Source organism: Gobio gobio (genome assembly GCF_949357685.1).
Source record: "Gobio gobio genome assembly, chromosome: 6".
NCBI classification, from domain to species: domain Eukaryota; kingdom Metazoa; phylum Chordata; class Actinopteri; order Cypriniformes; family Gobionidae; genus Gobio; species Gobio gobio.
The window spans coordinates 16,957,801-16,983,587 of NC_137102.1; the positions used below are offsets into that span (position 1 = coordinate 16,957,801).

General features: G+C 41.6%; 1 protein-coding gene across 4 annotated transcripts in view; it reads right to left on the reverse strand.

The window, feature by feature from the left end:
* arhgef4 (Rho guanine nucleotide exchange factor (GEF) 4) overlaps positions 1-25,787 on the reverse strand; it is a 109,004-nt gene that overhangs the window by 6,388 nt on the left and 76,829 nt on the right. For all 4 annotated transcript variants that reach the window (XM_079818484.1, XM_079818483.1, XM_079818482.1 and 1 more), the window contains 8 exons: positions 16,430-16,575; positions 4,997-5,173; positions 4,571-4,765; positions 4,199-4,378; positions 3,877-4,109; positions 2,347-2,476; positions 2,120-2,251; positions 1,760-2,003 (listed from right to left, as the gene is read on the reverse strand). In XM_079818484.1, the coding sequence (XP_079674610.1) occupies positions 1,760-2,003; positions 2,120-2,251; positions 2,347-2,476; positions 3,877-4,109; positions 4,199-4,378; positions 4,571-4,765; positions 4,997-5,173; positions 16,430-16,575 (1,437 nt within the window). The remainder of the gene's footprint in view (positions 1-1,759; positions 2,004-2,119; positions 2,252-2,346; positions 2,477-3,876; positions 4,110-4,198; positions 4,379-4,570; positions 4,766-4,996; positions 5,174-16,429; positions 16,576-25,787) is intronic.

Below are 25,787 nucleotides of genomic sequence, written 5' to 3' on the forward strand. Positions count from 1 at the left end.
GTTTGAGCTTCCGTTTACAACAACTGATGTGTGATTTGACAAGATCGCTTTATATGCTGAACAGATTTAATCCAGGCTTTTATTCACAAATAAACATTGATCAGCGAACATAAACAGAAATTCAACAGAACCTGCTTGACGCACAAGAACAAACCTCTTGAGGAAGCTCAAACGTGCTGTGTAACGCAAGAATGAACCTCATTGGTTCTTGCGGAAGCTCAAACGTGCTGCGTAACGCAGGAATGAACCTCATTGGTTCTTGCGGAAGCTCAAACGTGCTGCATAATGCAAGAATGAACCTCATTGGTTCTTGCAGAAGCTCAAACGTGCTGCATAATGCAAGAATGAACCTCATTGGTTCTTGCGGAAGCTCAAACGTGCTGCATAATGCAAGAATGAACCTCATTGGTTCTTGCGGAAGCTCAAACGTGCTGCATAATGCAAGAATGAACCTCATTGGTTCTTGCGGAAGCTCAAACGTGCTGCATAATGCAAGAATGAACCTCATTGGTTCTTGCGGAAGCTCAAACGTGCTGCATAATGCAAGAATGAACCTCATTGGTTCTTGCGGAAGCTCAAACGTGCTGCATAATGCAAGAATGAACCTCATTGGTTCTTGCGGAAGCTCAAACGTGCTGCATAATGCAAGAATGAACCTCATTGGTTCTTGCGGAAGCTCAAACGTGCTGCATAATGCAAGAATGAACCTCATTGGTTCTTGCAGAAGCTCAAACGTGCTGCATAATACAAGAATGAACCTCATTGGTTCTTGCGGAAGCTCAAACGTGCTGTGTAACGCAAGAATGAACCTCACTGGTTCTTGTGGAAGCTCAAACGTGCTGCGTAAAGCAAGAATGAACCTCATTGGTTCTCGCACGTCAAGCGAACAAGTTTGAGCTTCCGTTTACAACAACTGATGTGTGATTTGACAAGATCGCTTTATATGCTGAACAGATTTAATCCAGGCTTTTATTCACAAATAAACATTGATCAGCGAACATAAACAGAAATTCAACAGAACCTGCTTGACGCACAAGAACAAACCTCTTGAGGAAGCTCAAACGTGCTGTGTAACGCAAGAATGAACCTCATTGGTTCTTGCGGAAGCTCAAACGTGCTGCGTAACGCAGGAATGAACCTCATTGGTTCTTGCGGAAGCTCAAACGTGCTGCATAATGCAAGAATGAACCTCATTGGTTCTTGCGGAAGCTCAAACGTGCTGCGTAAAGCAAGAATGAACCTCATTGGTTCTTGCGGAAGCTCAAACGTGCTGCGTAAAGCAAGAATGAACCTCATTGGTTCTCGCACGTCAAGCGAACAAGTTTGAGCTTCCGTTTACCACAACTGATGTGTGATTTGATGAATGTTTATATGTGAATAAAAGCCTAAATTAAATCTGTTCATCATATAAAGCAATCGTGTCTCTTCAAAAAACTCTTCATTTCATATGGATTAGTTTTACGATCTCTTTATAAACTTTTTGAAGTGTCATTTGCGTAATGGAGGGACAGAAATATATCAGATTTCATCAAATATCAGTGTAATGATAATGGATGAATTGTCAGTGTAATTTCATCAAATATCTTCATTTGTGTTCCGAAGATGAACGAAAGTCTTTTGGGTTTTGGAATGACATGAGGGCGAGTAATTAATGACAGAATTTTCATGTTGGGGTGAACTAACCCTTTAAAGACTGGACAATAAAAACCAATGCTTTTCTTTCCACTTCCAAGAGCCTGACAGAAGAAGTGCTGTTCACCTGTTTCGAGGTCGTGCTGGACCTGTTCCCGTTCATCTGCAAAGGCTCGCAGCCAGCGCTGCTTCTGCTCGGGTTTCTTGGCACACAGGAGGTGGACCTCTTCTCCCCCGGGAGAACACAATTTCAAGGCATTCTTCACACTCACGTTAAAGTCCTTATCCTTCCCATCCTCTACATCCACCACTTCCATCTGATCCATGTCAAACCGACCCTTGTAGTACAGGATGTCCCTCCGAAGCAGATCCTGGGGTGTCAATCAAGACAGTAACTACTTTAATACTGCTTGAATGCCACTCACATACAAACCATCTGCCATAAACAATAGTGATTCTGCTCTCACTGGCCTGGCAAGTGACTGACCTTCTTACAGAAAACCAATTGGTGGTCAAAGAGGAAGAACATTCGCTGCTGGCCTTTGGCCTGTGGCTGGGAGATCTTGGTCAGGTCTCCTGAGAAAATCAGATCCGAGCTCCTGCTCAAGATGTCGTCACCCTAATGAAGGGGAGAAAGAGCCTGTGAGACCGCACACATATCTGGAGTGAATAAATGTGTGTTAACTCTACACCCATGATGCTCCTGTAATTTACCTCCCAGTCCTCTATGGAGCTCTGCCACTGAGCGATTTTGTCAATATTCTCCAGACGCCTCTTCCTCTCATTGATCAGTCTGGCCACATTCTTCATTGCGTTTAAGGCAGCTTCCACATCCTTATAATCTCTGAAAAGCAAAATATGAGATTTTGTGTGGCTATAAAATGGAAATGAGCCAAATGGGAATCAAATCATTCAAAACACTGATTCAACAATTTGTCTTAAATCCATTAGTGATCATGAACATGTTAGTATGTATTTTTAAAATGTAATATATATATATATATATATACTTATATATTAACAAATATAATGTTCGTTTTCTGCGATGGGTAGGTTTAGGGGTAGGGGTAGTGCAAGAGGATATAATATACAGTTTGTACAATATGAAAATCATTATGTATATGGAAAGACCCTATAAAACATGAAAGCGCAATATGTGTGTGTGTGTGTGTGTGTGTGTGTGTGTGTTTCAAGTCTTATGCTTATTGAGGCTGCATTTGTTTGATCAAAAATACAGTAAAAACAGAAATAAAAATAGTAATAATGTGAAATTATTACAATCATGATTAATAGAAAGTTCAAAAGATCAGCATTTATTTGAAAGCGAAACATTTTGAAATATTATAAAATATCTTTACTGTCACTTTTGTCACATAATATGTCAAGAAAAGTGTGGGGAAAAATGTTTTATTTCTTAATTATTACAGACCTGAATTTCCATAGGTATATTTGCCATACAATTTGATGCAAATTGTTTGACACGAGTGAAATGAGTGAAAGGCACTTCAGAACAAATCTGGCTGTGTTTACACTTGGCATTAACATGCGATCACCGTGATCCGATAAAGCAGATCGCGTCATCAGCCAATCAGGACATGGCACATTCACACTTGCCAATAATAAAGGGGCTTCTGTATCTGGATATCTGATCGGATCTCTGTTTCTTGCGCAATATTTAAAATAAGTCTGTAATGGAAAAATGGCCCTGGTGCAAAGTCGACCTGAAGTGGCTGTTAAAAACGGTTTCAATGGCGGGTCTAGGCTTTTCAAATCTCCTAAAATTAGGTTTAGTCGGTTGCAAATAATAATGCATTGCATAGATTCTGCGATCAAAATGGTAAAAAGAGACGTATGGGTCTGCAATGATTGCCAGATCATTTTGGAAAATTGCACAACTTTTAGTGTCTATCAATATATGGTTGAACAACTTTCAGGTGCGAAAGAAAACTTTTATCTATATATGCATTTTACTCCGCCCCTCGATTTCAGCGATTCCTGTGATGTTGTGATGTCAACCTGTGAATGGCTATAAGATGGCTAGTTTGAGTTTACATTACACTGAGATCCGATTACAATGCGTCCTCGACTACCACTGTACCAGGAAACACAGATCAGATAACATTCCGATCACAAACACGTTTACACTTGTATTTTCAGTGTAGGTAGACTAGCTCTATTACTGCTCTATTACTACTCTATTACTTAATATTTTCAAAATGCTGGGAAAAAAACCCAGCAAAGTACCTGTGCTGTGGGTTGGTGTACTTCAGCAGTTCAGCCAGCTGCAGAGGGTACTTGCAGATCTTCTGAACAGGAGTAAGCAGGAATCCATCCAACGAAATGTCAATCATCTTCTGGAGCAGGCGACAGGCCTCAAAGAAGAACACGTACTTCTTGATCTTCATCAGTTTGGAGAGCTGAACACAGGCATTGGGGTGGTTGTTGCAATACTCAGAGTAGATCTGGAAGTTTGTTTGCTGGATGGAAACAGAAGGGAAGAGAACCAAATAAAAATCCAAACATTAAACTGTATCCTACATCAAGCCCTGCACTGCAGTCGGCTTACGTGTTCTAAGAAGCAGGAGCCAATCTCGCTGAGGTGAGGATGGTCTTTGTTAAATTTCTTCTCCAAGGCTTTGAGGAACTTCTTCTGGAAGCGGTAGAGCTCATCGATGTTGCCAAAGATAGTGCGCAGTTGCTCCTCAGTAAACATGTCTGTCCGCTTCCGACACTGTTTTATGTAGCCCTGGAAGCCAAAGTATGTCAAAGGTTTAATGCTATAGCAATGCTATAGCTGGATTACGGAACCGCTTTACTCTGATGTGAATCAGGTCATTCTCTCAGCATGTAAACAAAGTGCAAGTGACACTATAGACACTGTAACAGGATCTACATAATGAGGTAGAACCAATCGATCAGAGCCATGTGGAAAACTGACCTCACAGATGTCCTTCAGGTGTTTGATGTAATCCCTCTCTGTGCTCATGATCTCATTGATGACGTTGGCTCTCATCTGCTCCTTGCAGGGCAGGCCAGGCCCTAAGGGTCCCCCCATGCTGGCCCCACCCCCCTCTGAGGCCCCGTCCAGATGGGCTAAGTATTCCTCCATGGGCTCATCTTGGTTCACTCGTAACTACCAATAACAATGGTTATAGGTTAGCGCACAATGTTGAATTATGACACAATGGTGTATTCTCTGCTGATTAAATGTTCACAGTGCAGTTCCTTTTATCCATGCCCTTGGCAAAAAGAATAGCAGTGCATTGACGACCCCTCGATGTACAGTAGCTTAATGTAATAGTGATGGCACAATGTGACAGTAATCACATTTTTTTTTATGAGCGGGAAGTCTGCTTTCTTTTACCCGAACGAAGCTGGCGGGGAACCAGCCCTCGCTGTCCAACACCCGGCCCCACCACCACTCCTTGTTTGTGGCGTCCACTACTTCGATGACGTCTCCAGCTTTGAAGCCCAGCTCCTGGTCATCCATGGTGACATGGTCCCATAGAGCCTCCGCGCACACACTGCCATCACTGATCAGCTATTGAGAAACACAAGATGAAGGCAAAACTGAATGATGAAATATATATTTATTAGAGGAGGAGCTACAGAGATCTTCAACATGTGTGTGGATGAAAATGTCAACAGCCTCTACTCAAGATTTCATTTGAAAGGCTTCTCTTACTCTTGTATGTGCAATACACACTGTGCAACAACACACAGTTTGCATTAGGGTTGGCGGATGTATTGAATATTCACACTATATATCTGGTATGATTTTGCTGGTGTTAAAATATGCAACACGGCATGGTCATAGCCAGCTATGAGGTCACCGAGGTCCAGACCTCTGTATTTTTCCGAGGTGTATATAATGAAGGTTGTGAAATAATTGCGTATTATAGTATTAACTTTACTTTAGTGCTGCAAGGATATTGCACAGCATCTTCTTATCTGAGCTACCTCAGCGGTCTGTCAATATATTTGAGATGACCAATCAAAGTAGGCGGGCTTTGGCCCAATCCCAATTCTATTTTATACCCCTTCGCCTTCCCCTACCCCTACACCTACCTGTTCCCCTTGCCCCTTGAAACAGAGTGCCAAGGCATAGGGGTGAAAATATTCCCCTAAGAAATGGGACACCACTACTATACCATTACACGTCATACCCCGTTTAATTTATTATAATGTCCTGTGACATTTAACCAGTATGAACAGCAATGAAGTGCGTAGGCTATATCTCACAGAAATCAGGCGCGAGCACGTTTAACAAATTACTCACTCCCAACAGAGTTTTGCGTCGTATTTGGACTTAATAAAATGCCGCTCGTTTTCAGTTCAAAAACATATGAGCCAGAGTGATACAGAACATACAAGACTAGTGAAGCCGCTTTTCCATTGGACCAAACTGTTATCTTTGTTTATTAACCATTCCATTCCGTGCTGATCCGAGCCGGCCGTACGGATATGGTTTCGTTTTCTAGTTTGGTGCTGCGATAATGTTCAAACGTTATAAGTCAAGTCAGTCGTTGCCTTGGTAGCGCGAGAGTTTACAGACGATATGTGATGTAAATATCGACTGCGTTATGAAGGATGACCATATATATATTTTTAAACTATTATTAATGTGTGTTCAAATCACCCAAATAGTGCGTTTAGCAAGCTACGGAGAAACGGGCAGCCAGGCGACACGCAAGTGATCGATCCCGAGTGGCCACATACACACATTCTATCAGCACGGTAGCCGGTGGAGGGAAACTCCTCATACCCCTTCGTTTGAAGTGTGGTCCTGAAAAATCTTCGTTTGAAGGGCTATCTGGCCCTTCCCCTTACCCCTACCACTCCAGCCAAAAAAGAATCGAGACACCCCTACCCCTTCACGTGAACGCGAAAAACGAAGGGGTAGGGGAAAGAGAAGGGCTAAGGGGTAGAAATGGGATTGGGCCTTAATGTTCACAGAAGCTGCTGAGCTTGAATTCAACAGTCATAAAGTGCGAGATAAGAAGTAGTAGCTAAACTAAACATTTTTTTCATTTCAAACATTTCTTAGCTGTTTTAAGATAGAAATGTTAAACGATCGTCAAAAATAATCTGGCAAACTAATAAACTTTTGTCTAATTTCTCCGTTTCACGTGATTCATGTAATGTAATAATTTAGTACTGTCAATGTGAGGGGACAAGAAACATTAAGAAAGCTGTTTTCATCATATTAGGCATAACTAAGATTAATAATGAATGCATACAAATTGTGAATTAATTTATTAGACTTACCTAGCTTTCCTGGTACTCTTCAGTGAAATTAACGTGTCTAAGAAAATTATTCATAAAACATAAATATCAGTTTACCCTATGTTTAGACGAAAATGTAAAGACTATATCAGTCAAAACTCAGCTTTAGGAGGGGAAGAGACTGGGCAAGATAAAAACAAAGAGAAAAGGAGTAAAACAAGAGAGAATGGAAATGAGGAGAGACAAATAATCTACTGCCCAGTTACATGATTTTAAAGCTATTGTTATCAAATTTTTGGGCCTTCAAAAAACTTAAAATGCACATATGTAGATCATAGAATTCAACATTTTCCTCAGGGATGCATGCCCCCAAACCTACCTACATTTTTGGACCTCTGTGATTATAAAACCGTGGCTACGGCCCTGACTGTGAATAATGTAAGGATTTTGATGCAAATTTTATTTTATGTTTTGTATGACATTTTTAATAGTCTCTCATTTAAACTTTAGCAAAATACCATTAATGTATGCAAGTTCAGTCAATTCAATCTTCCATCCATCATCTTCCGCTTATCCGGGGCCGGGTCGCGGGGGCAACAGTCTAAGCAGAGACGCCCAGACTTCTCTCTCCCTAGCCACTTCCTCCAGCTCTTCCAGGGGAACCCCGAGGCGTTCCCAGGCCAGCCGGAGACATAATCCCTCCAGCGTGTCCTAGGTCTTCCCCGGGGCCTCCTCCCGGTGGGACGTGCGTGGAACACCTCCCTGGGAAGGCATCCAGGAGGCATCCGAAATAGATGCCCGAGCCACCTCAGCTGGCTCCTCTCGATGTGGAGGAGCAACGGCTCTACTCTGAGCTCCTCCTGAGTAAGCAAGCTTTTCACCCTATCTCTAAGGGAGCGCCCAGCCACCCTATGGAGAAAGCTCATTTCGGCCGCCTGTATCCGGGATCTTGTCCTTTCGGTCATGACCCACAGCTCATGACTATAGGTGAGAGTAGGAACGTAGATCGTAGATCGATCTCCTTCTTTACCACGACAGACCGGTGCATCGACTGCATTACTGCAGAAGCTGCACCGATCCGTCTGTCAATCTCCCGTTCCATCCTTCCCTCACTCGTGAACAAGACCCCAAGATACCTGAACTCCTCCACTTGAGACAGGAACTCTCCACCAACCTGAAGTGGGCAATCCACCCTTTTCCGACTGAGAACCATGGCCTCGGACTTGGAGGTGCTGATTCTCATCCCAGCCGCTTCACACTCGTCTGCAAACTGCCCCAGTGCACGCTGAAGGTCCTGGTCTGAGGAGGCCAACACGACAACAAACCCCAAACCGGTCCCCAAACCGGACACTCTCCGGCCCTTGGCTGCGCCTAGAAATTCTGTCCATAAAAGTTATGAACAGAACCGGTGACAAAGGGCAGCCCTGCCGGAGTCCAACATGCACCGGGAACAGGTCTGACTTACTGCCGGCAATGCGAACCAAGCTCTTGCTCCGGTCGTACAGGGACCGAACAGCCCTAAGCAGGGGGCCGCCGACCCCATACTCCCAGAGCACCCTCCACAGGATGCCACGAGGAACACAGTTGAATGCCTTCTCCAAATCTCCAAAACACATGTGGACTGGTTGGGCAAACTCCCATGAACCTTCCAGCACCCTGGAAAGGGTATAGAGCTTGTTCAGTGTTCCACGACCGGGACGAAAACCACACTGTTCCTCCTGAATCCGAGGTTCCACTACAATTCAATCTTTCTATGCATCATTTCAAAACTTGACAATATACACTCATTATTACATACATTGTACATTTTCATACTGAGTTCATGACAAATGGGTAACACTTAATGGTCCCTTTTGAACATTCTGTTGACTCTGCAACTATATGCCAACTAACTCTCATTAGATTATTAATAGACTGTCTACTTAATTTAACTCTTTATTGTGATGACAGACAGTCTACTGACTATAAGTGACTTTGCAAGTACATGTCAACTTATTCTAACCCTAACCCTACCAATCTACTAATACTCTACTAACACTCTAATGAGAGTTGTTGTTCTGTAATTTTAAATACATGATAAATAAAAACAATCTAATAATTAGCAATTTAGGCATGGTTTTCAAATAATGTTGAATGACTATAATTACAAATTTTATCCCCAGAAATAAAATTGCACATTAATTTGGAGATTCAATGTGAAAATACACTATGCCAAAAAGTATTGGAACACCCCTCCAAATCATTGAATTCAGGCATTCCAATTACTTCCATGGCCACAGGCGTATAAAATCAAGCACAAAGGCATACAGACTGCTTCTACAAACATTTGTGAAAGAATGGGTCGCTCTCAGGAGATCAGTGAATTCAACGTGGTTCCGTGATAGGTTTCCTCATGAAATTTCCTTTCTTCTTAATATTCCATGGTCAATTGTTAGTGGTTTTATAAAAAAGTGGAAGCAATTGGGAACAACAGCAACTCAGCCACGAAGTGGAAGGCCACGTAAAATCACAGAGAGGGGTCAGCGCATGCTAAGGCGTACAGTGCGCAGAAGTCGCCAATCGCTACAGACCTCCAAACTTTGTGTGGCCTTCAGATTAGCTCAAGAACAGTGCGTAGAGAGCTTCATGGAATGGGTTTTCATGGCCGAGCACCTGCATCCAAGCCTAACATCACCAAGTGCAATGCAAAGTGTCAGGTGCAGTGGTCTAAAGCACGCAGCCACTGGACTCTAGAGCAGTGGAAACGTGCTCTCTGGAGTGACGAATTACGCTTCTCTGTCTGGCAATCCGACGGACGAGTCTGGGTTAGACGGTTGCCAGGAGAACGGTACTTGCCTGACTGCATTGTGCCAAATGTAAAGTTTGGTGGAGGGGGGATTATGGTGTGGGGTTGTTTTTCAAGGGTTGGGCTTGGCCCCTTAGTTCCAGTGAAAGGAACTTTTAATGCTTCAGCATACCAAGACATTTTCGACAATGCTCCCAACTTTGTCGGAACAGTTTTGGGATGGCCTCTTCCCGTTCCAACATGACTGCGAACCAGTGCACAAAGCAAGGTCCATAAAGACATGGATGAGCAAGTTTGGTGTGGAGGAACTTGACTGGCCTGTAGAGTCCTGACCTCAACCCGATAGAACACCTTTGGGATGAATTAGAGCGGAGACTGCGAGCCAGGCCTTCTCGTCCAACATCAGTGCCTGAGCTTACAAATGCACTTCTAGAAGAATGGTCAAAAATTCCCATAAACACACCATGTGGAAAGCCTTCCCAGAAGAGTTGAAGCTGTTATAGCAGCAATGGGTGGGCCAACTCCATATTAAACCCTACGGATTAAGAATGGGATGTCATTAAAGTTCATGTGCATGTAAAGGCAGGCGTCCCAAAACTTAGTGTATATTTACCATTACACAATATAATGTGAGGTGTGATTAATCTGGATTATTTAGTTTTTTTTTTTTACTGATCGACAACCCCTGTACATACATATACACAATATTCTAACATCTTGATATTTAGAAAAAGGTGAATTGTTTTGCCTTACTATGCCAAAAAAAACACTGTGCAACAATACAGAGCATTCAATTTCACTGTCTGTTCCAGCATCTCAGTGGCATAGTGTGTTATCATGCACAACCCTTCATTCTGTGCACTTAACCAAAACTAAACTGCAATGTATCATTTGAGGAAGCATTGCCAAATTAAACCTTTTCTGTCTGCTGTCTGCTTTTTCCCTGAGTGGTCATTTTGCGTTTCTGCTTTTTACTTGCATGGATTGGTTTGGCAAAGAAAACAAAAAGTGGGGTGATATATTGCCACACTGTTCTGCTTGGCTATAGAGAAAATTAAGTGAAATCCTGGCAAGCTTAACAGCCTCCATCAAACCATCTCTACTGCGCGGCTAAACGTGATCTATCGGTGCTGATGTAATCATCACACTTCGTTCTCTGTCCACACTTTGCACTCACAGGCAGTGTCGATGGACTCGAAGGCTGAATAATGAATATACACCCCCTGAATCCAGAGCCCTGCGTTCTCATCACCAGAGCTGTGCCTATGTACCCTGTTGCCTAGCGACACACCCACATACTTTCCCATGTGCCTCCTCTTCACAGCCTGTGAGTTACAGCTTCTTGGTTTGTTCGAAGACCCTATCAGAAAAATCACTGGAGCATAATACTGTGCAAACATTTAATACAAAGTAATTCAAATATGCTGATCATGGATGAATAAGTTTTTTAAAACTAGCATGACAGTTAGTTATAGTATTCAAATGTTTCCACTATCAGAGTAAATACAGAAAATGTTTTGCTGACCCAAACTATGCCAAGTGCATTGGCCAATATTACAATTTATTTCCTTCTGGGTATTTATTCCTCACCTAGACGCCATGCTGCAACCCCAGCATAACCGTGTCAAGCTCACCAGTGTGACCTCTTTCTCCACAGAGTCCTGCTCACCAGCAAAAGGATTGTGCAGATCCCTCTGGGACACATAAAAAAAACGCCTCACATGGGCCAAAAACACAAAGGAGCCATCACAACGTTTATTGTGCTCAAGGCACAAGCTGGCAGTTACACAACAAAACAAGCACAGTCATTCAAAGTTTCCCACACATAAACACCCAAACATACTCACAAAAGCCTACAAAACATCTGAAGATGCCCCCAGATGACTTGAAATCAAAGACTGACCCCTTGAAGCCACTCAAGAGTGGTTACGGGCTGGTAAATAATTAACACAGTGCCATCTCAGCACATTACTTCTGGTTGAATGCCGCCAACCTCACACCCATTCTGGTTACCTGCACTGTGATGTCTGCATCCTGAAAACCCATCCACGAGTGAGTGAAAGGGACCAACTTTCCCTCCTCCTCCTCCACCACCTCGCCGTCGTCTTCCTCTCCACCCCTCCCCTCGCTGTTTCTCCTCACTGCGGCTGCGCCCTACTGGAAGGCCAGCAGGAACATCAGCACTACGTTGATGATGACCAGCAACATCATGATGACGAACACCACCACCTTCTGGGCCTCCGGGCTGAGGTTGCAGCGCAACAGGAAGTGACTCAGGCCCTGCCGAGACGCCGTTCGCTGGCCTCCGCGAGCCATGGCGCCGGAAGCCCCCTCGCCCAGAGGTCTGCGTGCGGATGCTCGACGGCACACGGTTTGTCGGCCGGATCCGCTCTGTGTTCTCTGTGAAGAGTGAGGGGGAGGGGGAAGAGCCTCCACGTCCACAGTTACCTGCTCACTTCCTTTCCGTTCCCTTCTCGCTCTCTCTCTTTTTCTCGCGTGCGCGCAATCTTCCTCCTCCTCGTCCGTCGCGCCCCTCGATTCTTTCCCCGTGCGCTGCTGATGTCAGGAGCAGGGGTGGATGTGTCTCTCCGCCTCCATGTATTCTTCTCCGTCTATGCTTTTTTTTCTGTCCCTTCCTGCCTGTTTTTCTCCTCCTGTCCTCCTTTCGCTGCCTCCCCCACGTTCTCGTCCTCCTGCTCTGCTTGAACACACAGCCGTGTTAATTTCCCTGGATCTGATCAAAGCACTTGAAATCCCTTCTCATTTCACCGTCTCTTTTGCAAAACGCAAACCTGAGGGGTGGAAATGGTTGCTGCATCTGTGTTTAGCGGCACTAGCAAAAACCATCCATCCATCTCCCTGAATTGACTTCTGTTTTTGCTCCGGATTTTTTTCCTCTCATCCTTCCCAGCCAATCGGCTGCCGGTGCTGTGAAGCGTATCCAGGATACCAGAGTAGCGGAGGCCGGATTTAGCGGCAGCAAGAGGGAGGCGACGATGGGGGGAGGGATGTGAGAGAATGCAGCACAATGCATCCTTTCTATCCTGGCGCGTCTCCATTGGCCGAGCCGACTGCCCGTCAGTCGCACTTCCCGTCTAAAAGCAAGCACGTCCTGCTCGTCTTCTCAAGGAAGTGCTAGTGCTGCTGGATATATTAATTAAAGGCTGCATGAGGTGCCAAACACCTCTTGAGCTTTAATTTCCTGACACGGGCCGTTGTCGGCTAGGTGGGATTAACGCAGTCATCCCCACTGGTCTCGTTCCCGTGCATCAATTTGTGCACAGCTAATGGGATTAGTGAAGGACTCTGATTCCACCAACCTTCTGTTCTATCTCTCTCTCTCTCTCTCTCTCTCTCTCTCTCTCTCTCTCTCTCTCTCTCTCTCTCTCTCTTGGCCGCAGAGCCCCATCCCCACTGTCACAGTGTCACACAGCACGATACTTCCTTTTAGATCAGCAGCTGTGTGTTTCTGACACACGCACAATCAAAACATTCACTCTCTCTCCAACATTGAAACAAAACATTCTCCCCAACACACTGGAAATATATTTTTACATTTTCAGAAAAAAAGAGAGTAGTTTCTTTGTCTATGTAAATCTTTGTTGCTAGGTCACTGTGGTTGGTTGCCAGGTTGCTGCTATGCAGTAGCTAAGGTGTGCTAAATGGTTTTAATGTATTGCTATGGGCTTGCTAAAGTGTTCTGGGTGGTTGCGCTGCAAAACGGCTAATAATCAGTATTTTTGACTTGTTTTCTAGTAAAACTATTCTCAGATATCCTTGAAGCAATAAAACTTACATTAGAAATGCAAAATAAGATTATTTTTCTCACTCCTTTATTTTAAAATGTATTTCAGGGGCAAAAAAATACATTTCCAATCTTACAGTAGCCTGCATTTAGGCTAAATGCAAATGTGGATGGAATAGCCTACTAGAGATCTAAACTATATTTTGTATCCACCATTTAAAATTACATTTTAAAATACACTGATCAGCCACAACATTAAAACCACCAGCGTAGGCAACACTTGTTTCACATCTCTTGTTTATGAACTATTCCTGAACAAATTTCGTAGTGTGACAGTTTTTTGTTGTTGTTTTGAACATTGTAAAGTATGTTCATTGCTTTTTAATCAAATGCCAGCAGCCATATCACCCTGTAGCCCAAGACTGGTTTCCCACTGAAGCTAAGCAGGGCTGAGCCTGGTCAGTACCTGACTGGGAGACCAAATGAGAAAACTAGGTTGCTGCTGGTAGAGGTGTTAGTGAAGCTGTCTGTGTGGTCTGTGTGGGTCCTAACGCAACGCCCAAGTATAGTGATGGGGACACTATACTGTAACAGAGCATCGTCCTTCGGATGAGATGTTAAACCGAGGTCCTGACTCTCTGTGGTCGTTAAAAATCCCAGGATGTCCTTCGATAAATAGTAGGGGCGTAACCCCGGCATCCAGGCCAAATTTGCCCATTGGCCCCTGTCCATCATGGCCTCCCAATCATCCCCATATATATATATATATATATATATATATATATATATATATATATATATATATATATATATATATATATATATATATATATATATACACACACACAATTGGATTCGCTATATAAATGTATCTATTATTAATTAAATGTGTTATAAGTTCATGTATTATAGACAACGAATAAAGTTTTGCTTTAAATGTGAAATGTAAATTTATTTTCTTGGTTTGGAATATATATTTAGGGCAAAATCAATTTTTAAATGCTTTAAAATATATATTTATATTTTTTAAATAGATTTTCTAAAACATACAAAAAAATGCAAAGAAATGTATTGGAAGAAAAACTCAACTTTTTAATAAAAATGTCCCATTTTCCAACTCCCCTAGAGTTAAACAGTTGAGTTTTACCGTTTTCGAAACCATTCAGCCGATCTCCGGGTCTGACAAGCCAGACCCATATCAAGATGTTGGGTCTGGGAACACACCATTGGCTGGGCTCAATCCGAGAGGCGGGATAAACGGTTGTCTTTCAATTTCCCTCTGCACGCAATAGGATAGCGCTAAAACCAACCAGAGCGCTATCAGTGGTGAGACAACAATCACAAGCGGGTTGTGGCTGAGTCCCATGAGTTTTCACACCAGCGGAGCTAGTTGATAGATTAAACTTTTGCCGTATCTGGTCAGCAAAACTCAGAACACATCACTTCAGTGCCGTACCGTTCTTTGTTAGCAGGGATTTCAAGTGAAACCGCCGCAACTCTGCTGTCATTATGTTAAGCCCGCCCACCGACTCTATACACCATGTGACTGGCCTGACTAGAGTTTGATTTTTCAAGCTCGCAAGTCTACGGAGAGTTGCTAGACGACCCTGACTGCAAATTACATTTGCTTCTGCGGCCCACTAGGGAGCGTCTAGATTTCTAGGCTACCGATCTCCGGGTCTGGCAGTAGCACTTTTAGCATATCTTAGCATAGATCATTGAATCTGATTAGACCGTTAGCATCTCACTCAAAAATGACCAAAGAATTGCTATATTTTTCCTATTTAAAACTTTTTTAACTCTTCTGTAGTTACATTGTGTACTAAGACCGACGGAAAAGGAAAAGTTGCGATTTTCTAGGCCATGGGTGCAACAGGCACAATGATATTACGCAGCACCTGAAAATTTTCCAAAAAAGTGGAGTGTTCCTTTAGTATATTTTGAAATATATGTATACCAAATGTATATTTTGGCATTTTTTTCTATATTTTGAAATATGTTGAATATATATATTTATATATATACACTCACCTAAAGGATTATTAGGAACACTACACTAATACTGTGTTTGAGTTTTAACGTAAACACAGTCGTAACCAGCTCACAGGAACAGTGGGATCCATGCGTGCGTCAGGTCTTAAAGGGACAGAAGTTATTTATTATTCAAACTACAAAAAGACAAACAATCACTTACGAGCACACATATTCTGAATGCCTTTGGCAGAATTCAAATGAGCCATTTTAATCTAAATTCCAAGATAATAGTGAGATTAATCTAGATAAAAAAAATTGATCTATGCCCACCACTAATATATATATATTATTGCTGTTATTTTATTTATTTTTTTGCTGTAGGGGCTGCCTTAGCGCCCTAGTAAAACAATGACACTTTATTTTTGCCTGTTTATTCTTTACGGGATTCTTTACTAGGACAGAAGGGCTAAAACAATAACAACAGCATCAGCACAGGGCTTCTGTGCAGCTCAGTGCACATCTAGCTCCCAGAGGCCTGGCCGTTGATTAGATTTTTCTGCTGCTTCTAACTAAAATGCTGAATGGAGTTACTGAGCGGCATTTTATAATGATACCAAACAGTCATATATCAAACTCTGACACACTGCATATTCTCTGAAATTCTTTGTAGATAACAGCATCTTCCTACAACCTGAATTCATCCTCAGTCATGCTGAAGATGATGGGAGAAGGAAAGTGGCAGCAGGTCATTCTGCTGGTCTCAGGCCTCAGGAGAGCGACAGATGGACAGTAGACTATTCAGTTACAGTGACTGAATTTCAACATGTATAAACACTAAATCAAGAGCACAGCTACATTTTAAACTAAAGTGGTGCCTTGAAAGCTTGTCTGAAACCAGTTTTCTTCATAAAAAAACCTGTTCTGGGTTTCAAGGAACTTGAAAAGGTTGGAAAGAACATGCTTCTATGAGCAAAATTTGGTCAAGTGAATGTCTTGCCATTGACAGAGAAACAGAGCCACGATCTGTGAACACAAACAAACAGTAACACACAGACAGTATGTCGTACCTCATTTATGGCCAGCTGCTCTCCTCCTCCTCCTGGGTGTCCAAATCGGTTGGAGGAGCTGCGAAACTCATTGTACAGGTCATCTTCACTCCCCACCTCATCCGCAAGACCAGACTTATCCTGCGGTCCATCAGTTATCACCAACGCTGGAAAGCAAAGCACAAATCTGTTTCAATTCGGCAACATTTGGGCTCTAGCAACTCAAACACTGATTCAATATTTTCTTGGGATAATATTGTATTTGTTAATATGACATTGAAAGTATTTAACAGATACAAAAAGGCAATTCTAATCACATTAAATAAAATGAGGTCATTTTGCATTTAAACATTTAAACACTTAGCATATAAGTTCAATAAGTAATTTTTGTTTGTGTTTAGATGGGCAATATGACGGTGGTCTTGGACTTAATTAATGACCTATGACTAAACAACCAAAAATCTTAAAACAGTATTTTATTGCACAAGATTTTGATCTGTGATCTCAAAATGGAGTATGTGGCCCACTCTATGTGAAATAAAATGGCTTTTTCTGGGGGGTTTCAAACTGGTGTGAAGGGACTTGAAGGAAGCCACAAGGGGGTGCTAGGGAGGTCTATGAAAATAAATAAATAAATCAAAAAGGATAACATACAGAATTTTTCATTCTGCATTTTGCAAGAGAACTAAATATTTACCAAACAAGCTATAAATAAATAAAATGTACAGAATTTAAAGAATTTGTTCTAAAAACTGGTTAAATTATTTATATGTACTCTAATAATGGGTAGAAGAAAAAAAAACTGTCAACTTAACACATGGTAATATTTAGCAGATATTTGGGGAAATATTTTGCTTTAGCACCATGACAATATAAAAGGCAAAAAAAGTCTCTTTATAATACCACACATATAAAAAGCATTTTATGAAAAGCTTCCCTCGTAAGGCTATCATCATATTTAGAGCATCAAGAACAATAAAACCCCCTGTTCTAGGACCCTGATATAACACTATGTAGACACTATTCATTACTTCAAGAGCAAAGCTGTTTTTTTTTTTTATTAGAATGCAGATGTATAGATTTAGCATGTAACTGATCTAACAGTAAAGAGATGACAAGATTCACATTTTTACCATAGGGAGCCTGAAGTTACACAACCATTTTCCCAGGCAGGAAATGTAATGACCTCCACTTGTACGGTCACACTTGATAAGAGGATTAATCCACTAATTAGCAGTTGGAATATTTGATTAGCTCTATCTCATTAACAGTTGGCTAATACATACTGAGAGAATGTGGCTCACAAACCACATTGATCAAGCTTGAAACAGCCACACCTGTGGCATGCATTGCACACTAGGGGGCCGTTCACACAGAATGCAGTTTTGCACTCCACTGCACCGGTTTCCGTTGTTTTTCTTTGAAAGCATACGATAGAAGGACATATTTGAGTGTTTCAAGGATGATACAACGTTCTAAAAACAAAGTGCTCAAGTTAAAAAAAACAGTGCGTGTCTCTAGACCTCTCGTTCTTTGTCATTCCACTACCAAGAATTTCACATTTTTAAACACAGAAACACATTCTGAGTGAATGGCCCCTAAGGTGTTCACACATAAACACCGGACCTAGAATCCTTTGTCCCTGGATTCTTGTTGCTTTATGGTCAATCTAGATTAGTGTGTCTGTTGTAGCATACAGTAGCTTGAAGCTAAATATGTACCATCCAAATCCCAGTACGATCAAAAACATGGTGCTCGATCAATGTCAAAGGAAAAACAATAATGTAGAGCAACAGAAAAGTCTCATGCAAGATATGACTAATTAATAAAAAAAAGAACTGTTTTATGGCAGCTGCTGATTCACTTTGCAAATTAGAATGTGACCAAAGCATGTCTAGCATCAAAACAAAGCTTTCTTAACAAACCAGTCGTTTTCAGATTGTTAGCAGACATATAAGGGGACCATAACAACAAGCTTGCAGTTAACTTTCCCTTTTGAGCCAACAGTCTGACCAAAATGCTCCAGTAAAACTCTTATTGAATCCACAGTGGTGCATTAATGTGCCCTTTCATGCGTTTGGTGTGCGTAAAGCACTGGAAACACTCCTGCTGCCAGAGCTGGCTGGCTTCTCCATAGACAGGACTGCTATTATTTATTAGCGTGCAGTAAACCAGCAAGGAAGAGTACAGTTGGCCGCCACAAGAAGCTCTCTTCCTGTCTCATTCATAATGAATGGATGGGAGAGAATGGAGTTAGACTTAAATTTACACCTCCGGAAAGATCCATTGTTCTGGCAATGCAGTGAGGGGACTGTCCGTGAAATTGAGGTAAATGAGAATACTGCTTTAAATCGTGAAGATGTAATTGAGAACGTAATCTGCATTGAAACTCTGGCGAGAGTGGCTTCACGTCAAAATTCAACAGCTGAAATGGATCCTTGGGGGGAAAACGGCCCTAAAACCCAGAAGATTTGCTGTCATTTACAAGAAAAGCTGTATAAGTGTGAAAATTAATTTGGTAATCCTGTCATGCTTTTCTATGTAGGTTAATTGTTGAGCCAGTGGATTGATTAGGGAGACGGACAAGTGAATGAAATCGTCCTGATTTGTTTATCGGCCGTTAAGTGTGGCTCAAAGCATTCAAGACAGCACATGTCAGCAGAGTTCAGCATTTCCAGGGCCACATGGGCTGATGATATCAAATATAGTTCACTCAGAGCTCAGAGTCAGACAGTCACAGTGGGGTAACCCAAACAATCCTGTCTAGGACAGCCCCGTGACTGAGTTCATGTGCAACCAGGCTGTTTTCTTTGTAATGTTGCCTGATTTAAAGCAGGACAGGCTTTGGGGTTTGTTTTTGAGCTTTTTTGAGAATTAGGAATTGGATGGAGATTTAGTAAGGAGACTCAGACTGAGTCTAATGTACTGCATTATCTTTCTTAAAGGTGCAGTGTGTAGTATTTATGAGGATCTTTTGACAGAAATGCAATATAATATGCATAACTATGTTTTCATTGGTGTATAGAGACCTTACATAATGAACTGTTATGTTTTTATTACTTTAGAATGAGCCATTTCTATATACATATACAGTGGGTCATCATCCATTCATCCATCCATCATCTTCCGCTTATCTGGGGCCGGGTCGCGGGGGCAACAGTCTAAGCAGAGACGCCCAGACTTCTCTCTCCCTAGCCACTTCCTCCAGCTCTTCCGGAGGAACCCCAAGGCATTCCCAGGCCAGCCGGGAGACATAATCCCTCCAGCGTGTCCTATGTCTTCCCTGGGGTCTCCTCCCGGTGGGACGTGCCCGGAACACCTTCCTGGGAAGGCGTCCAGGAGGCATCCGAAATAGATGCCCGAGTCAGCTGGCTCCTCTCGATGTGGAGGAGCAACGGCTCTCCTAGGAGCTCCTTCTGAGTGACCAAGCTTCTCACCCTATCTCTAAGGGAGCGCCCAGCCACCCTGCGGAGAAAGCTCATTTCGGCCGCCTGTATCCGGATCTTGTCCTTTCGGTCATGACCCACAGCTCATGGCCATAGGTGAGAGTAGGAACGTAGATCGACCGGTAAATTGAGAGCTTTGCCTTACAGCTCAGCTCCTTCTTCACCACGACAGACCGGTACATCGACCGCATTACTGCAGAAGCTGCAGAAGCCGTCTGTCAATCTCCCGTTCCATCCTTCCCTCACTCATGAACAAGACCCCAAGATACTTGAACTCCTCCACTTGAGACAGGAACCAACCTGACCGCGGGTCCCCTTACAGTGAAATCGCCATTTTGCACCATCATGTTTCTACAGTAGCCCTAAACGGACAAACTTCTCTACAGAGCGCTAGCTACTCCCTGCTGTCTCAGACGACGACATTTTTGTTATGTTTCGTCACCGTAGCTTCTCTACGTGCTTTGAAAGGGAGGCGGGAGCGGTAGATGGTTGCAATTCACAACCTCACCACTAGATGCCGCTACAATTGACACAGTGCACCTTTAAACTAATGCTAATACTTGACATGCCATCCTTTTCTGTGAATATCCAACCCAATTTTGTTAATTCACAAGTTTGTGTGCCCATATAATCTTAGTGAAAAAGTGGTAAACAGATTTTGCTTGCTGTCTGCTATGGAGGGGCTCGGAGAGGATATTATACCCGAGCTCCGATTGCCCTCCTATAACAGGCAAAATTGTAGAAAAAGGAGGAGCAGGGGAGGAGGAAGGTTGCTGCAAGAACTAGCAACGGGAAGAGGTAAGCTGCTGGTTTTATACCTTGGTATTAATTGGAAGATTAGATGGGCGTACTCCTCCCGAAATTACGTTTAATAACTTCACTTAAACAGCTTTACAGTTCACATAGTTTAACAGAAGAGTTGATGTACTGTAAGTGCTTTGAAAAAAATGGTCTCATTGTGAAATTGATTTGTTTTTTTTGTTTTTAATGAATACAAAAATACACAATATTTTTTTGTGTGTTAATCAACATTATGCTATAAATGCTGTCGATTGAGCCAAACTTGTTATGAACCTGGTATAATCCCATAATAAAAACTACCCTTTGAGCGTATTAAAAATAATCCCTAGTATCTAGTCTAGAATCAAACCCTGAAGAGATGTGAACACCCATGCACCGGAGTGTGTTAACTCGTGCATTTTTTAACCAGTTTACCACGTTAGGGTCCCATGCATGAACACACACAAACACACACAGCCTATATATCTTTATATGTGATTCATGATCTGCTGAGGATAATTTAAGGAGTTGATCATACAGGCAGGACTGTGAATGCGCACTGACCTGCTTCCTCATAAGTCCACATCCTCAGATAAAGTCACCCGACCGCACAAATTCACCTCTGAGCCATGCAGGCGAAGACTTCCACTCAGCCTATAATCCACGAGCACTTTAAAGATTAAGGCCTAGTTCTAAAATGACACTAACTTGCATTATAACACTCATCAAAATCTACAAAGTACATGGGTAAGCGCAGAGCATTTAAGAATGAAGACAAACGACTGAGAGAAGATAAAAAAGTCCCTTCACCTCAGACAGATGTCACATCATTATTTTTTAAATTGAATTTTAATGAACAATTTAACAATGGAATTTCATTCTTCCCTGGTTTCCCTTTAAGTCAGATTTAAAAGGGAGCAAGTTTATGCGTCTACTGTATGTGTGTCACATGAAGGTGGCTTTTAAACGGACTTTCGAGCCATTCATTTGCAGCTCTGCAACTCACTCTGCACAATTACACTGCACGCTCACTCTCCCACTGTGTCATCCCCTACATATGTTTTGTTGAACTAATGACTTGTCATCGGCTAAAAAGCATACGCATGTTGCTTTAGTTCCTAAACAAGTGCGGACCCGAGTTTGAGTTGCTTTCACATTCACACGAATCGCGCCACAGTTCCAGTCCAGTGCAACCGAACTCAGTCCACCTCCTACAGGAAGTCTTGGGTTTGGTACCCCGGTGCACTCCCTCTTTCAAAAAAATGCTGGTCTATGCATCAAAGAATTCTGAAATATTAGAATGATTTTTGAAGGATCATGTGACACTGAAGACTGGTGAAAATGGCTGCTGGAAATTCGGCTTTGTAATCGCAGTATTAAATTACACTTTAAAATAAAAACAGTTATTTTAAATTGTAATAATATTTAATATAATATTACTGTTTTTCTGTGTATTATATCAAATAAGTGCACACCTGTATTTGATCAAATAAATGTTACCTTGGCTGGCATAAGAGACTTCTTTTAAAAACATTTTTAAAAATCATTAAAAATTAAAAACCTAAACTTTTCAATTGTAAAAAATATTAAATTATCCTATTGTCTTGTTTATTAAGTCACACATAATTTTATAGAGTTTAATAATCATCCACTAAATGTGGGATTATTCAACTGAAAAAAAAAAGTTTTTCTATATGTAATTGACTTAGTACCTGAATTTAAAGAAAAGTTTAAATATTACAATAATGCTATGTTCACACTGTCAGTCCAAATCCGGTTATTTGTGTATCCAATTGGAATCTGATCTAAAATGATTGATGGTCCACATTGTGCATCCTGCATCATAATAACTTGTGGATGTTCGGTAAGTTCCGTCTCAAAATAGGCAATACGTCATAGAAGACCAATCAAGTTGTGAACTTTTTTTGTGGTCCAGACCAAACGAACCAAGCGAACCAAACTACAAGTGTGAACACATTCCAAAAAGTTTTGAGCTTGTCCAATTTTCAAAAACGCATTAGAACGAATTGCTTTCATAGTGTAAATGCTCATGTGGCCGAATGTGTTATTTTTTTACGGTTTATGGTTTGAACAGCTGCTAAAGACCGCATAGTCTCCGCCAACTGATTTAAAGTGTGCTAGACAGACGGGATTTAAACTTTTTCGGATGAAGACCCAAGTTTGGTTTGAAGACGAAAAAACGTTTCAAGCACAATGTTCCTGATTTCTAACACGCACAGAGACGGATTAAAACACCAGATGTAAACGGGTATTTGTCTGATCGACCAAAATACCTTAAAGGGTTAGTTCACCCAAAAATGAAAATTCTGTCATTAATTACTCACTCTCATGTCGTTCGACACCCGTAAAACCTCAGTTCATATTCGGAACACAAATGAAGATATTTTAGTTGAAAGCTGATGGCTGAGAAAGGCTTCAGATAGGCCTCCATTGGCATTCAGTACATTTATACTCCCAAGCCCCATAAAAGGCACTTAAAACGTGGCTCTACAATAATTTTACGATGCGACGACAATAGTTTTTGTGCGCAAAAAAAAAATCAAAATAACACCTTTATCCAACTTGTTATTGTCTTCCGTGTGTGCCTCCACGACGCATGCGCGAGAATATGACGTAGCGCCAGCGTTCGGGAATCCATGAAATGCACACTTAAGCCCCATTTTGAGAACTACGCCGAGACCTAAAGCACGATCAATGTAGAATCCAACAGCTTAGACACGCACGTCTTCCTCTGCTTGTAAACAAATCGCTTCTGGGTCATGTGTCCGAACGCCGGATCTGCGTTAGTGATGCGCGGGTCGTCTCATAACCCGCGGGCCCCGCGGGTAACCTGCGGGTCGGGTTGGGGCGGGTTAAGAAATCTTCACTTATTTGCGGGGCGGGTTGGGGCGGGTCATTAAAAACTAAATAAAAAAATCTATGTATGTTGCCTGCAATTCCCTATAGCCTATATAAAATATTTGGGAGTATCTATTTTCATATTTTATTAGGTTTTTTTGATAAGGTTACAATATGAAAGCCGTAGCAACGTAACTTGCATGATGTCCCCAAGCCTTTGGCATCACGCGGCACGTCATGACAGCTGCGCGCCGAGCAGCTCCCACCACCGGCAGCCACGACAACAAAAACGGAGAGATAAAAGTGAAGATGGAAGACGAGGTGCTGGAGTCCAGCCGAAATAGATTAAACCCTGGTACAGTGGACGGCATTCTTTTTTTTGCACAGCGAATGTAAACATGCTATGAACATTTCTGTGTGCTAAATAAAACAAAAGTTTAGTGGTTATGTAGCGTAGGCTATAAACTGCCTATACAAATCTGAAATAAAAAATGGTTAAGCCTTCAAGATCCAAACGCTACTTTGGTGAAAATTAAAGGTTGAAAATCTTTATCATTATCTTGTTATTAATATGACCTGATTTATGATTAATGGTCGCGGATGCAGGGCGGGGCGGGGCGGGTTTTAAAATTGATACACTGGTGCGGTGCGGGCTGGGGCGGGCCAAATAATTTCATAAAAGCAGGACCCGCGGGTTGGAAAAAAAGCCGACCCGCGCATCACTAATCTGCGTCATATTCTCGCGCATGCGTCGTGGAGGCACACACGGAAGACAATAACAAGTTGGATAAAGGTGTTATTTAGATTATTTTTTGTGCACAAAAACTATTGTCGTCGCATCGTAAAATTATTGTAGAGTCACTGTGGTGAGATGGACTTTGTAACGACGTTTTAAGTGCCTTTTATGGGTCTTGTGAGTATAAATGTACTGAATGCCAATGGAGGCCTATCTGAAGCCTTTCTCAGCCATCAGCTTTCAACAAAAATATCTTCATTTGTGTTCCGAATATGAACGGAGGTCTTACGGGTGTCAAACGACATGAGGGTGAGTAATTAATGACAGAATTTTCATTTTTGGGTGAACTAACCCTTTAATACCAGGTGTAAACAGGGCCTTATTTACAACATAACAATGAGTCTTATAAGGCAGCGGCAGAAACGTAGCAGGCTGGTATGAGTGGCTTTATTCCATGCTGACGTTGTCTCTGCTGGTTTCAAAACATATTTCCTAAAACAATGTCTGATGTTTACATTTATGTGGCGTGAGAAAGTCACAAACCATGCAAAATCCAAACAGAGCAGTCAGACTGAAACGGATATCCAGAAATGAATAGGATTTCAAACCACATGAATGTACTTCGAAACGGATCAGTAAAAATCTAATTTCATGTAATTTTTTGCTGTTCACACTTGCTAAATCTGATCGGATTTCAATCGAATATGCACAAAAATTGAATTTGAACTGACAGTCACACTTAAAGGCAGCAGATGTGGAGTAGTTCATGATTTTATCGGTTAAAAGGATGCTCATGACCACCCCCCTTTGTGGCCAGGGCCCGGAGTCCACATCAGGCCTTCACAACGAAGTTACCCAACAATCTACGTGGCATTACATCATCAAAATGTGGATTCAGAGAAGGTCAACCAAGGGCTGAGGGTATGATTTGGGACAGGGCCAATGTAGAATGTACTTAGAGTGATTTGAAATGTCACCTAAAATATATAATTTTGCAATCTTTTACTCACCCTCATATCGTCCCAAACCTGTATGACTGAATAAAATAATAATTTAATTTAATTTAATTTAATTTAATTTAATTTAATTTAATTTAATTTAATTTAATTTAATTTAATTTAATTTAATTTAATTTAATTTAATTTAATTTAATTTAATTTAATTTAATTTAATTTAATTTAATTTAATTTAATTTAATTTAATTTAATTTACAAACAACATAAAATATCAAGAACTTGAAAAAATGTTGCCTTGGCAACAAACTGAAATAAAATAAGTTTATTTTTAAGAAATAAAACTACTAAAATTTAAAAGAAATAAAAATTAAAGGGTTAGTTCACCCAAAAATGAAAATTCTGTCAGTAATTACTCACCCTCATGTTGTTCCAACCATGTAAGACCTTCGTTCATCTTCGGAACATAATTTAGTATATTTTTGATGAAATCTGAGAGCTGTCTCACACCTCCATAGGCTTTCAGAGGGAATGAAACTTGATGGCCCAGAATAGTAAGTAAAAACGTCATTTAAGGAGTCCAAATGACTACAGTGGCTCTGTAT